Source organism: Ustilago hordei, assembly GCF_900519145.1.
Source record: "Ustilago hordei strain Uho2 genome assembly, contig: UHO2_contig_03, whole genome shotgun sequence".
NCBI classification, from domain to species: domain Eukaryota; kingdom Fungi; phylum Basidiomycota; class Ustilaginomycetes; order Ustilaginales; family Ustilaginaceae; genus Ustilago; species Ustilago hordei.
The window spans coordinates 2,233,791-2,246,669 of record NW_024545288.1 but is presented as its reverse complement, the minus strand read 5'-3'; the positions used below and the strand labels follow the sequence as shown (position 1 = coordinate 2,246,669).

General features: G+C 53.1%; 5 protein-coding genes and 1 non-coding gene across 6 annotated transcripts; 4 read left to right on the top strand and 2 right to left on the bottom strand.

Annotated features, from left to right (window-relative positions):
* Positions 1-2,385: 2,385 nt before the first annotated feature.
* tRNA-Pseudo(AGG) lies at positions 2,386-2,515 on the top strand. The gene has a single exon. It is a non-coding gene (tRNA).
* A 1,636-nt stretch (positions 2,516-4,151) lies between these two features.
* UHO2_02260 (uncharacterized protein) lies at positions 4,152-4,706 on the top strand (the record flags this gene model as incomplete). Its single annotated transcript, XM_041559697.1, has 1 exon — positions 4,152-4,706. One exon carries the CDS (start codon positions 4,152-4,154, stop codon positions 4,704-4,706), a length of 555 nt encoding a protein of 184 aa, XP_041415631.1.
* A 995-nt stretch (positions 4,707-5,701) lies between these two features.
* Positions 5,702-7,747, top strand: UHO2_02259 (uncharacterized protein; the record flags this gene model as incomplete). Its single annotated transcript, XM_041559696.1, has 2 exons — positions 5,702-5,941; positions 6,029-7,747. 2 exons carry the CDS (start codon positions 5,702-5,704, stop codon positions 7,745-7,747), a joined length of 1,959 nt encoding a protein of 652 aa, XP_041415630.1.
* A 410-nt stretch (positions 7,748-8,157) lies between these two features.
* Positions 8,158-9,039, bottom strand: UHO2_02258 (putative exosome complex exonuclease rrp41; the record flags this gene model as incomplete). Its single annotated transcript, XM_041559695.1, has 2 exons — positions 8,158-8,964; positions 9,037-9,039. The coding sequence occupies 2 exons, from the start codon at positions 9,037-9,039 to the stop codon at positions 8,158-8,160; spliced, it is 810 nt and encodes a 269-aa protein (XP_041415629.1).
* Positions 9,040-9,304: 265 nt separating this feature from the next.
* On the top strand, positions 9,305-11,701 carry UHO2_02257 (uncharacterized protein; the record flags this gene model as incomplete). The annotated part of the gene is made up of 1 exon (XM_041559694.1): positions 9,305-11,701. One exon carries the CDS (start codon positions 9,305-9,307, stop codon positions 11,699-11,701), a length of 2,397 nt encoding a protein of 798 aa, XP_041415628.1.
* A 249-nt stretch (positions 11,702-11,950) lies between these two features.
* Positions 11,951-12,826, bottom strand: UHO2_02256 (putative PRE7 - 20S proteasome subunit(beta6); the record flags this gene model as incomplete). Its single annotated transcript, XM_041559693.1, has 1 exon — positions 11,951-12,826. One exon carries the CDS (start codon positions 12,824-12,826, stop codon positions 11,951-11,953), a length of 876 nt encoding a protein of 291 aa, XP_041415627.1.
* Positions 12,827-12,879: the final 53 nt, after the last annotated feature.

The following is a 12,879-nucleotide window of genomic DNA, read 5'->3' as shown; positions in this document are numbered from 1 at the left end:
AGCGCCAAAGACAGTGTCACTGAGTTCCCATTCGGCCAAGTCCCCTTGCCTGTCTACCTACTATCCAGCGAGGATCGGCCCATCAAGCTTCGCCAAAAGTAAATCTACCACTCTTACTTGTTCGGAGGCGTCTCGGTGCCATGTCAAGGCGGAAATATTTGCTAGCTTCCTTGACGACACACACTAATGCCGGCTTGCTTCGGGATCCGCGAGAGAGGAGCATGACCGGACCGGCCGGCCGGTCGTGCGTGACGGATCAACTTATCACTGCCAACCAACGGCATGGACCCCTACTGCGAGATGTGGCAGACGCCAACGCAGCGGTGACACCAAAGCTCGCTCGGCTTCGGCGCCGTTCATTCCCCTCGATGTCAATTCGATCAGCCTTTCGAGATCCCGCGTACTGCACAGCACAGTATCCGCATCTTCGGATGCTCTCCACACCACAGGCCGCAAAGTGCATGATGCACTCGATATATTGCAGTCTGTGCGTACAAGACAGGCCAAGTGGCGAATGCATCGGAGCGCGTGTCACTGTGACGACCGCTGCGAAAGCCAACGAAACATCTTTCCAAGCCAAGACACATCCATTTGGTAGCGCCAACATCTCAATCCGTGTCACTTGTTGAGATGTCGCCGGTCGGGCGAGACATCCTGCTCCACAATATAGCACAATAGCAGAGTCACCTAGCAAAGCAAAAATCGGACCGACGTGGGAAGACTATGGAGTGGGAGTAAGAGGTGGGAGAAAGATAGACAAACTGGAATGATAGATAAATTCGACGCTAAGCGAGACACCATTGGAGCCATCTCGGAGATCTTTCTTTCCCTCACAGTCTTCGTCGCTACTTCCCACAGTGTCCCGGTCCGCATCGACGTGATGAGGGTCGTGGGAGCACATCTCGGTCCATCGTCGGAAGCGCAGCCGCTCCCTTCTTTGTGTGGCTGCAAGAAGCAGCCTAAAATGAAGAAAAGCCGCTAGTCTCCTCATCCCGTTATCGCTCATATGTGAGCGCCAAAAGATGAAGGCACAGTAGCATGCGGACTAGCGCTGAAGCGAGACCATTAACCCAATGATCTCGAAACCCTTATGAACCCGAAAATATTTTGGTGCTCAGCCACCACCCCAATTTTGGGTTCCACTTCTCCATCTCTCCCCTCTTTCTCCTTGCCATCCACGCGGTACTTTTTTTGTCTCAGATTACTGTCAGGCAAGAGCTTGACAGACTACTGACAGCAGAATTGAAGCAGCAAGAGCAGTGGCGGCAGCAGAGGCCGCGGCAACATCAGCAGCTACAGCGTGGCATGACATGGCATGGCAAACAAGCAGCTCTCGATTCGCACGTCGACAGGAGACAGCCACCAAGGCCCTGTCACATTCGTCAGCCAATGTCCTTCTCGCGCAAACAGCAGAGATCGCTAGGCCATGAAAGCATGAACGCAGATCATCCCCTTTTTTTCTCTCATGCCTAGCCCCGGGTCTTTTGATGCTCATTGCTTGCTCCGGACGAGCGCAGTGCTGTGTCGTGCTCCTGTATGACGGTCGCCTTAGCGTGTCGCCAATGAATCTTGTCATCGTGAGACCACTTCTTGACATCCAACGATGCTTTCTGCCGTCCACCAGCAGCTTCAGTCTCGCTTTGTCAATCTCGCTGTGAAGTGCAATCGGTATCAGATGTTTCAGTCTCGCGCGCCTCGCCCAAAACTCAACAGTCAGTGTCTCCGCCACACACTCTTCTCCAGCCGAGTCGAAGCAGCATCAAGACGATTGGTCGGTCGGATATGCAGCTTCACCTTGTTTGTATGTAGTGGCCTCGTCTACTGAACAGAACTGTACCGGAGCATGTCTCTGATAGCCGTCTCTAACAGTAATCCGACGGCGACAGCGATTATTGCTGGCGAGCAGTCAACGCTCCTGATGCAGGCTCTTGTGGTACCCATGCCTTCTTTTATCGCTCGACTCACTATCTCAGTCTCAGTCATCGTTGTGCAGCGCATCGCTTCTTTACCTTAGCCCCTTCTCTGTGGCCATACAGTAGTGTTGTCTTCTCAGACTGTGCAAGTGATTGAAAATCTTTCCTGACTTTGCATAGCCCTAGTATCCGTCGTAGCACATGCACAACGATGCCAACGATGCCGGATCACTGCGAGCAAGACCTCGGGTTGTTCATGCCACCTGTCGGAACAGCAGTGCAGTAGAGTGCAGGTGTCCAAACCTCCGCATGTTCCTAAACTTATCCTCTGTCTTAGATCGAGGTCTTTTTTTTTCTTCAAATTTTTTGCTTTTTTCTTTTCTTTATTCTTTCGTATTGTGTTGGAGCTTTACGAATCTGGTGATAGACTATATATATATATATGCAATGTGAATTTAGCCGCCCAGTTAAAGGGCCAATCGTATAGTGGCTTATTATGCTGTCTTAGGGTATAGGGATGTCTAGTAGGGATCCTGTGTTGTGTTTCTACTCCCTCCATTCTAAGTTGACAGAGGTCCCCGGTTCGATTCCGGGTTGGCCCCCCTTTTTTCAATTTCTTCATCCTCTTCCTCTGCTTTTTGCTACACCCTTTTTTCTTTTCGTTTGGGTACGAGATTAAGAACATTTGTGATTGATAACATGCTTATCTCTTTGGCTCCTCACTCGTGTTAACGCTGCTTCTCCGTCGTTCGATGTCTACGGACAAATGCGATACGCACTGAGATATCAATCTGTGTCAGATGAGTAGATACGTGCTCTCAACAGACGTTCTAACCTCCTACCAGCGAGATGTCGAGACGAGAACCCGATGAGAGAATGAAATCGGCTTCCTCGTTGTGGCTGTCAAACGCGTGCAGAACGCGAACATTCGAGGAATGTCAAACTGCGCCAAAACCCGTTCTTTGCCTTCTTTGCTACCTGCCTGTTATTGTATCACTCTCTCAGCTATATTTGTGACATGTGTCGACCTTTGTGCTCCATACTCTCCTCGTATGTCCGTTTGATTGACAATATGCTTCTAATCTTCCGCTCTCTTTCTCTGCTTGCAGTGTGAAATGGCTGCATCTGTCTAATTTGGATGGCCATCGCGGGCATCCTCATGTTCTTCCTTACAAGCGAGACGAACAATGCTGTGGCCAACCACACAGGAAGGACAATAACTGCGAGCGAGTCCTTCTAACATTCTCTTCTAGGCTGAGCTCGAAGATCGCGATCTCATACCAATGCACTGCAAGTTGCTTGCGGGGGTCTAAAGAGAGCAACTATCCTCCGCCAATCTACGGCGTTTCAAGTCAAGAGTGAGTCTCGCATCTTGCGAAATAGACCTTTCGCTGCCTTCGTTCCGATACAGAGACAGCTGCTGAAGACACTCAAGCTGTATACGGTGCTCTAAGGCGGAGGAGAAAGGCTCGCATAAGTCGCGCTCGAGCAAACAAGCCACATCCGTCGCCGTCGCACTGATTCACTTAACGTCGACACGGGAACAAGCCCCGGCGGCTTTGGACTCCACCAGTCGTGTCGAAGACCAAACATCCCGTCCAAGATGTTGCATTGACCGCCCGCTTTCCCAACACAGAAGCATACCAGGAGCAGAGGGTAAGGAGACACCAATGCCGTTCAATAAAAGAGGCGGACTATCCAGGAGATGTCAACAATGCAGCCCTATTACCTCCCCCTCCCCTTTCCCCCTTCCCATCTTCCCGTCATGCTCCCTACCTCCATCTTTTCCGCCATCTCGCTACGTCTTCAACATCAGCTGCCGACACACCACACGAGCCACCGTGCTTCCTCTTTCCTCGTCACAGCTTCAATTAAGAAAACAATCGCGAGACATGAAGAGCACCATCCTTGCAAGCTCGGCGACAGCCATGGTGGCCGTCCTGGCCATCTCGAGTACATCAGCTGTGCCACTCAACAAACGACTGTAAGCACCCGACACCATCAGCTGGCAGCACGAACGACAACAAGATCCCTCTCATAGTGGTTACTCACCTCTCATCCTTCTTACTATGCATACGAGGGAACGCTGCCCTGGCCTTGTCGATGGATGCTTCGCCCACCATCCCTCAGCTCGATCTCGACCGGCTCGTCCCCACCTCAAACATTCCAGCGGTCATGGGCGAAATCCAATGCATGGTCACTTAAGTCGTCGATGGCGTGACCCAAGTCATCGCGACCATGATTCCTTCTCCCACCGTCCCTGCCAACGTCGGCGACTTGATCCCAGACGTCACTATGGCAGTTTTGGTCTCTGTTCCCATTCCACCTCCCGAGGTCGACATTTTGGCCAAACTCGCCGAAAGCGCATTGAATGCCTTCCCCTCAATTCTTATGCACAACCTTCAAGGTATCCATAGCATTTACTCGTCAGCCATCGCTGCTGCTGCCACTGCTATCCCTACACCGGTCGTATACATCACCACCGAGGATGGCAAAGAGTGCACAAAGACTTCCACACCGGCCACACCCTTCTTGCCAACTGATGGTGTCATCAAAGCACTCTCGATCTTGATGAGCGCACTGCCCAACCCAACGGGCGTGCTGCAAGAGGTGACGAGTGTAGTTGGTGGTGTCACATCGATCCTGAAGTCGATACGTCTCTGCCACGGACACAACGGTGCTCACGAGATCTGCTTGACACAAAGCTGGTCGAACGGGGGGACCTCTTCTAAAGTGACACCGCTTCAGAAAAGCAGCATCGGGGCGCTACTTGCTGTTCCGCTAGCTCGATAGGCGAAGCGCTTAGTTCGTTCCGAAGATGTTAGCGTGTCCAGCACTTGCTCGCTGTGCTGCAGGGCAAGCCGAAGAGCAGAAATGATGTGGTTTGCTCGATCGGTGCTGGCGACTAGCTCGCCTTAACACTAAGAATGATGCTGCGGGTAATGTGTGCCAGCTTGAACGCTCTCCTGGTCGTGACGTAGCGTCCAATGTCGTACGTGCCGGTCAGCTTGTTCGGCCGGTCGAAAGCCGAATGCCGGTGAATAGAGAGACCGTTGCTTTGCTGCTCGCTTCTTCCGCGCTTCCTTTTCTCCCCCGCAATTGTGAATTCCACGGCCTCTGCAATTCTGCCGATTTTCCCCCACAAATTCCGCCGCATTTTCAACACAGCACACAACACTGCAGGCTCCGCCTTCATCTTATCACGAGGCAAGGCTTCCATTGGAAAAGTGGTTCTGCCGAGCAAAGAGAACGAGGAACAGATCCCCGGCTTGCGTTGCAAGCACTGAGCCCGTGGTTTGGTCTTGGTCTTGTTTGCGCGGCAAGCCAACCCCCCCCCCCCCTTCGACTGCCTCACCTCCACCGCTTCTGCAGTCGACCGGTCAACCGGTAATGCTTCCTCCGCTCTCCTGACCCTCTCGTTCTTTGTACGACAATAATGACTGCTCCTGGCTGTGTCTTGGACCATCTGCTCAACGGCCGGATGAACCGCTGTCCGTGTTCCCGACGACCCTTTCCTGTGTTCCAAGCACCGCTCGACCGAGGAGTCTGCCCGTCCAGATTTGCTTGCGTGTGCTCTATGCTAATCCCTCCTGACAAACGATTGAGACGCCCGTTATAATGTTCTCCCCTTCTCACCTCACCCACATCCTATTTGCCTGACCGTAGACCATCTCATTCGACGTCGCCTCAACTCCTTGTTATAGGATAGGAACAGCCGGAGTTCGCAAAGCTTAACCTTCCTTTTCCTACCTCCAAACCCCGTCCCATCGAAGATTGGTTTGGACAAGATGAGCTCGCCGAACACGTCTTCTCCCGCCGCGCCTCCAAGTCCGGCTGCCAAGCGATCCATGACCGAAGACTTCAAGGGCGATAAAGATACGCTAATCCCTTTTGAGAAAGTAGACCAGCTTCTCACCGCCAAGGGAAGCTTGCTCGAGACCGAAGTGCGATTCATCCACGGTAGACTCACCACTGTTTGGAAGCAACTTCCCAAATCCGTTCGTGATCTTTGGCTCTTGTCCTCCACAGTAAGTTCAGTCCTATCTCGGCTCATCCATAGTATCGTCGGCCATCCTTAACTGACATCGACCTCCTCCCATTCTGCGACCTGGTAGACAAACGCATCAAAACCTTTCATCGTAGCCGAAGGCGAGACTCATACCTACGGTGATGTTGCCAAGCGTGCCCATCTCACCGCCACATGGCTTTCTCGCCACTTCAACATCCAGAAAGGAGATCGAGTAGCCATTGTTGGACGCAACCACGTCGAATTCGTCATCTCCTTCCTCGCCGTACACCTTCTCGGAGCGGTCCCTGCACTCGCAAATGCCTTCCTACCCGGTCAAGCCATCTATGACTGCATTCGCGATGTCGGATGCAAAGCTGCCCTGTTCGACGTCGAGCGATTCAGACGACTGAGGGATGCAGAGACGAACTTTATCGAGAAGCTGTTTGGGCCTGCTGGTCCAGACTGCGTGGATGATTTTGATTGTGTGCCTGGTGCACATGCCGGTTTGAGCGGCGTTGCTGTCTTCCCTCGTGCTTTCGCCGGTATCCTGCCCGAGAAGGAGAGAGAGTGGGCTGGTGGAAGGGGAGGAAAAAAAGTGTTTGACTCTCACGAGCTGGATCGCAAGTACCAATCTGTTGCTCAGGGAGCAGGTGCGATCCCAAAGATCGACATTGAACCAGAGGATTTGGCTTCGGTGCTGTACACTTCGGGAACTACAGGCAAGCCAAAAGGCGTCGCTGCTACTCAGAGGCAGTTCTTGTCTGCAGGTCCCAATTCCGGTTACAGCCTCGCTCGAGCTTACGTTCGCAGAGGTATGGCTCCGCCTACTCCGGGACCCGACGACGAACAATCCTCAACCATTTTCATGATCCCTCTCTTCCACTCTACCGGCATTCAATCCGGTCTTGTACCCAGCATGGGCAGAGGAACCAAGATCTGCCTCATGCCCAAATACGACCTTGACAAAGCAGCAGCGCTCATCCAAGAACACAAGATTCAAGTGGCACTGGGAATCGGATTCATGATTCGAGAACTTATGCTCAGCAAACATCACTTGCCTTCGCTACAGGGTGTTTCGCATGGAGGATCTTCCAGCGCGAAAGAGTTGCCAGAAGAATCGCGTGCAAAGATACCTTCTATGCTCGTCGGTCAAGGTTACGGTTCGACCGAGGTGAATGGCGCTGCAGCCGGTCTTGCTAGTGACGACTACCGACTCCGACCCACCTCAGCAGGTAAAGCACCTCCCACTAACGATATCCGCATTATTGACCCTGACACTTTGCTCGAAGTGTCCAACGGCCAATCCGGTGAGATCTGGATCCGTGGTCCCAATGTAGCCCTCGGATACTGGGGAAAGAAGAAAGCCACCGACGAAGCCTTTACCAGGGACGGCTACTTCCGCACCGGTGACCTTGGGCGAAAAGAAGACGACGGATTCATTTACGTCATGGATCGTTCCAAACACATCATCATTCGTGGTGGTGAGAACATTAGCGGTACTGAAGTCGAAACCGCCATCTACTCGGAGAGGAGGATCATCGATTGTGCTGCCGTGCCGATCCCGGATGACAGGTTCGGCGAGACGGTGGGTGTGGTTTGCGTCCCCCGCGCAGAGTACCAGAAGGAGAACAGACCAACAGTGGAGGATGTATTGGCAGTGGCGAGGAAGCTGTTGCCAAAGCACGAGGTACCAGACTTTGTTTGGATCAGGGATGAACCATTGGAGAGGAACGCGAACGGAAAAGTGGACAAGGCGATCGTCAAGGAAGCTGCTAGGAAGAAACATGCTGAACTCAAGTTGGCTAACACGAAGGGCAAGCTGTGATGGTTTCGCATCTACCAACCTCAGGCCCGTTCCACACTACTCTTTTCACCCAGCATAGGAATTGTTCATTGGAATCGCATCACTCGGAACCATTGCTCTTGGAATGCACTCTTTTACATGTAGCTTATCGTTCAGACTCTTGCACATTGTCTCACTGGTAGGCCTTGTAAGCGTGAGGTGCGGATTGGCGTGAAAATCCTGATTACCGTCGCGGACACACTGAAATGAACCAGAGACGAGGCGTGAAACAAGCAGAGGTCTGGTTTGCTGTATTGGAAGGTACAATTACAATGTAGGGTCGAAAACGGGTGATGGAACAATGTACATCTGGGGTCGATGGCCCCATCATGGTAGTGCGTTGCTATTCAAGGACGTTGAAAGGGGCGTAGTGAAAGTCGTAAGGACTGTGATCACATGAGCCACATATCATCCCCTGTCTGACTGTGCGCATCATCGTCCAGCACTGTCCCTGAATCGAACGTCTTCCCTGTCATCGCCTGCACCAATGTCTTTGTTCTATCCCTCACCGCCAGCTCCATCTCGTTGTGCAACACCGCTGCAGCTTCAATCGCCAATGTAAAGATCTGTTCAAATCTCTCTACATGCAATCTTGTCTCCAGACTTGCCAACGTCACCTGCTTCGTCCTTGGCAACACTGCAACTGTCACATGCGGCAAGTCCATCTCTTCTGCATTTGACAGATCCAACATCGCCGAAGTCGAATGAATACCGCACGATACTGAAGCGACAAAGTCCTGCATAGCTATCCCTGCATCTAGTAGCGCTAGTGTTGCAGCGTTGATTGCTGCCGGCAAGACACCGCCATCTTGCTGATGCACTTGGACGAAGATATCAATCTGTGATCTCGGGTATAGATGTGTGTGGATGACAGGCTCGAATGTGGATTTAATCGAAGATGCAAACTCGAGTAGACGACGGTCTCCGCGGTTGCGACGTCGTCGTTCCGTAGATCCCCAGGGTGCGAGACAGACTTCCACATTGACTGAGGCTCGGTCGTGGATCATGTTTGCACCAGTGCGCGCTTCACGAGGGCCAAAAACGGTAGCTGATACGGTGGTGAGACCTTGTGTGATTTGTGCCGAGCCATCGGCCGAGGTGTCTGGTGAGCCGCCGAGTTGTATGGCGATGGAACGAAGCTCGAACTGCTTGCGTCCGTCGACACGGAAGCCTCCCGCATTGAGGAGCTCCACTCGTGACTGCAGAGGTCAGAGAAGAGCAGTCAGAAGTTGCTCAACTAAGTTTCGACACGCATACTGTGTTTCACTTACCATCTTTGCAGATACCTGAGCGCTTCTGATGGGGAGAGTATGGTGGTGTCAAGTCGATTTGAAGAAGCCTTTTGTGGAGCAAGTTGGCAGTTTCCAGCTTCCGAAGATTTTTCGATCGGGCCCGATCTCACGCACCTCCACGCGCGACGGTTTCTGAATGTGTTGCTCTCGAAAGCAACACTTGACACACACTTCCCCCCCTCTCCTTGGCTTCTGTCCACCATACGTCACCCTTCACAGTAGAGAGCCACTGGCCAGCACGAGCATCATGTCCTTGGTGCAGGCCTGGCGCCAGGCTCTGCAGAGCTTAGCGTCAGGATCTGATCACCCGTCTACTCGGGGAACCTCAGCTTCACAGCTGCCTTCAGTAGATGCCTACACCACCCTCACGCAATTCTTGGAACCCTCTAAGCCCGCAACGTGTCGCTTCTACGATGCAGCATCAGGATACTGCCTTCTAGACGCGAGCGCTCACGAAGCCCTTCAGACCCTGCTCGGCGGCAATGCCTCAGTCTCATCTAGCTCGAAGCAAGACCTCTCTGGACCCAGCCCCATTCTCTTGACCCTTTCCAATCACTACACCGACCGATGCATCCAGAACTTCGACATTGTAGCTGTGGAGCTCAGAGCATCGCGCTTGCACGGAGATCTCATTTCAAGTCTTCCCAACATTGCGACCTGGTTTCAGGCCTGGCTCTCTCCCTACATGACCAACTCGATCTTCCAGGGTTTGAACAAAGAACGAGACGACCTCCTGCAAACGCTACGGACGAGGCTGCGCTTGTACTTTGATAGTAGGGCAGCTGAATCTCTCAGACAGCACCTCGAGCAGCTCGTTGTAGAAGACACCGGCAACGACCTTCGTGCATCGTTTGTCGCCCACCTCAATCTAGCTGGTCTAGCAGGACCTGCATTGACGCTGCTCACCCGAGTTATGCATGCAGAGATCTCGCGCAAGGTTCGAGCTGTAGTGGGTGCTGTCGAGCTGCGACCGCAAGACAATGTGCTACCGCTCGAATCTGCTGCTCGCCCAGTGCTTCAGCAGTGGCTAGATGATGAGGTGAAGCCACGCTTTGCAGCCATCCGCGATTTGTGTTTGCAGCAAGACTCGAAGAGCACCGCAGGCGCAATGGAAGAGGACGACTCCGCAGGAGAAGCGTTTAGCTGGCAACATCGCTTCGACTACGAGCTAGATAAAGCACTCTGTCTGACCCGAGCAAATCAGCTCTTCGACCTTGTGGCGATGTATCCTGACTCTTCTGCCGCGCTTGATGACCTCCGACTCAGTCTGCAAACAGCGGATCAGAGGTTGAATGTCGCAAAGACGCTGTCGAGCTCATTGCAGATGCGCTTATTGCATCCTGGTGCGCATACGCGTGACATCATTCAGATGTATGTCCATCTTGTCCGGGCTTTGCGCGAGATGGATCCGACCGGTGTGGTGCTCTCGCGTGTTGTCTCTCCGCTGCGAAAATACTTGCGTGGGAGAAAAGATACTGTGCTAGTCATTGTAGCATCAATGCTCGGGGATGACCCTGATTTCACCTTGCTCAAAGACGAGCTCGAGCGAGCAGATCAAGAAGAGCAGGAGCAAGAAGAGCTGGACACCCACAGGCGAAGACGTCGACCTCGTCGCTCCCTCCAAACGTCGACCCCCGCTCCTTCCAGCGGCAAGAGCAGCAAGCGCGCCGCAAAGCGACGTGTTCCTCACAACCGCCGCGGCGCGTCTGCTGCGGATGGATCAGATAGCGGAGCATCCTCCGAAGAAGACTGGGACGATCCCAACTGGGTCCCCAAACCGGTCGAAGCGGGAAGTGGGTACCGAATGTCTACGTCCAAAGACATCATCTCCATGCTCACGAGTATCTTTGACGACCGCAGTGGCTTCATTGCAGCGTTGGAGAAAAGTATGGCAGACCAGCTAGTTCAAGTGAAAGGCTACAAGGCGATGAAAGAGTATCGAAACAACATGATCCTCAAGAAGAGGTTTGGCGAGAAGAACATGGGCAAATGCGATGTCATGCTTGGAGACGTCACCGAGTCCAGGCGAATCGATAGCGAAATCCATCAACGGAGAAGAACAAAGCCCATACCGGCGTCCGGAGTGGAAGGAATGGTATCGAGACTTCATCCGTTGATTGTGTCGCGTCAGTTTTGGCCAGAGCACACTACTAAGCCTGGAAGTAATCCTGCTGGTGCTGCGGGAAATGGAGTAGTTGCGAGTGCGGCATCTGCAGGCGGAGCAAACGGAAGTATCGGAGAGTTCACATTACCGCCGCTGTTTCGACGTGCACAGGAGGAGTACGGCAAAACTTTCTCACAGTCTAAAGCTATGCGCAAGTTGCACTGGCTCAACCATCTCGGTACGGTGGAGCTGGATGTGGAGCTAGATTCTGGCGAGTCCCTTTCGCTCGAGTGCACGCTCATTCAAGCATCGACGCTAGAAGTCATCTCACGTCGGTCGAATGGTCCTTCTTCAGCGACGGGGGCAAACGTAGTGACGCTGACAGATGTCATGGAGGAATTCAACTTGCAGAGGGAGAAAGATGGCAGGGATGCATTGGAATTCTGGGTTCTGGTCGGCTTGCTGAAACCAGTGGCTGGGTTGGCAGATGCGTTCTTGGTGCAGAGCAGCTTACCGTCATATGGCCGTGCAGCAGGATGAAGAGGGAGAAGGTGATGATGGCGAGTCACTTTGATGCGTCATTTCACACTTATCAGGCTGCGTTGCAACACACAGCCGTCAAGAACGGCCTTTTACCCCTTTTAAGCGTGGGACCTTGTTCAAGCGACTGACCGAGAGAAGCACACACAATCACGGTACATCTGAGCTGGAAGTTGGTGGTATTACTATAAGGGTTGAACAAGTATTGTTGGTGCAGATGAAAGTGAAGGCCTTGACGTGAAAGCGTGTCTAATCCTTCTTGAGCTCCCTTCGAATGACCATAACAGCACCCTCCTGCTGCTCATCCTCACCACCGACAGCCTCTGCAACGCTGAAAGGCACATCCGAAGGAATTGACGTCAGATCAACCGCCGCAGCGCCAGCCGCCTTTGCCTCTGGGCCATCCGCGGCTTTAGCAGCGGGAGTTCGCACAACAAACACTTCCAACCCGTCACCAACCTCGATATGACGTTCGGTAGCAGACGTGAACGAGTCGACAACAATCTTAAGCACCTCTGGCAATGTCATCTGACCAGGCTCCGGCACCTTGTGCTCTGGTGTCGAGGTCTGGTTCTTGAACATGATCTGGTTGTCAAAGAAAGGCTGGATTAAAGACTGTGCCGCCCCGGCAGCTCTGCAGAACTCTCGCTCGTAACTGCCAACAGGGTCGAAAGAGTAGACTGCGCCCTTGCCTTCTTCGTCGAGACCACCAAGAATGTTGTAGACATAGTAAGGGAAGAATCGCTTGCCATAGAGGATGGTGGAGATCATGCGTGCGATCGAGTGCAATGGCATGGAGCGGCCGTGTGCATGTCGGTACATTTCGAGTCGTTGACGAACGCGAGAGACGAGGGCCTCGGCATCAGCGGCGAAACCATTGGTGGCCAGGGTGGCCTTATCGTTGAGGCGGAAGACTTTGGGTTTGTAGCGGGTCTGAATGTTGTAGCCTGTGCTTTGACGGGTGTCGGAAGCAATGACGCAGAAGTCGGTACCACAGACAGCGGCGATACTGCCTCCGTTCGAGTCGTACGGCGAGAACTGGTGACCGACCATGTGGTCTTTGGGTGCGGCAGCGTTGTGTGCTGGCCCGCGCGAGGAGCCTGGGAAGGTGCCGAAGAGCGACATTGTGAGCGGATATCCAACTGTGGACGAGTTTGCGGAGCCAAACAAGTAAACTG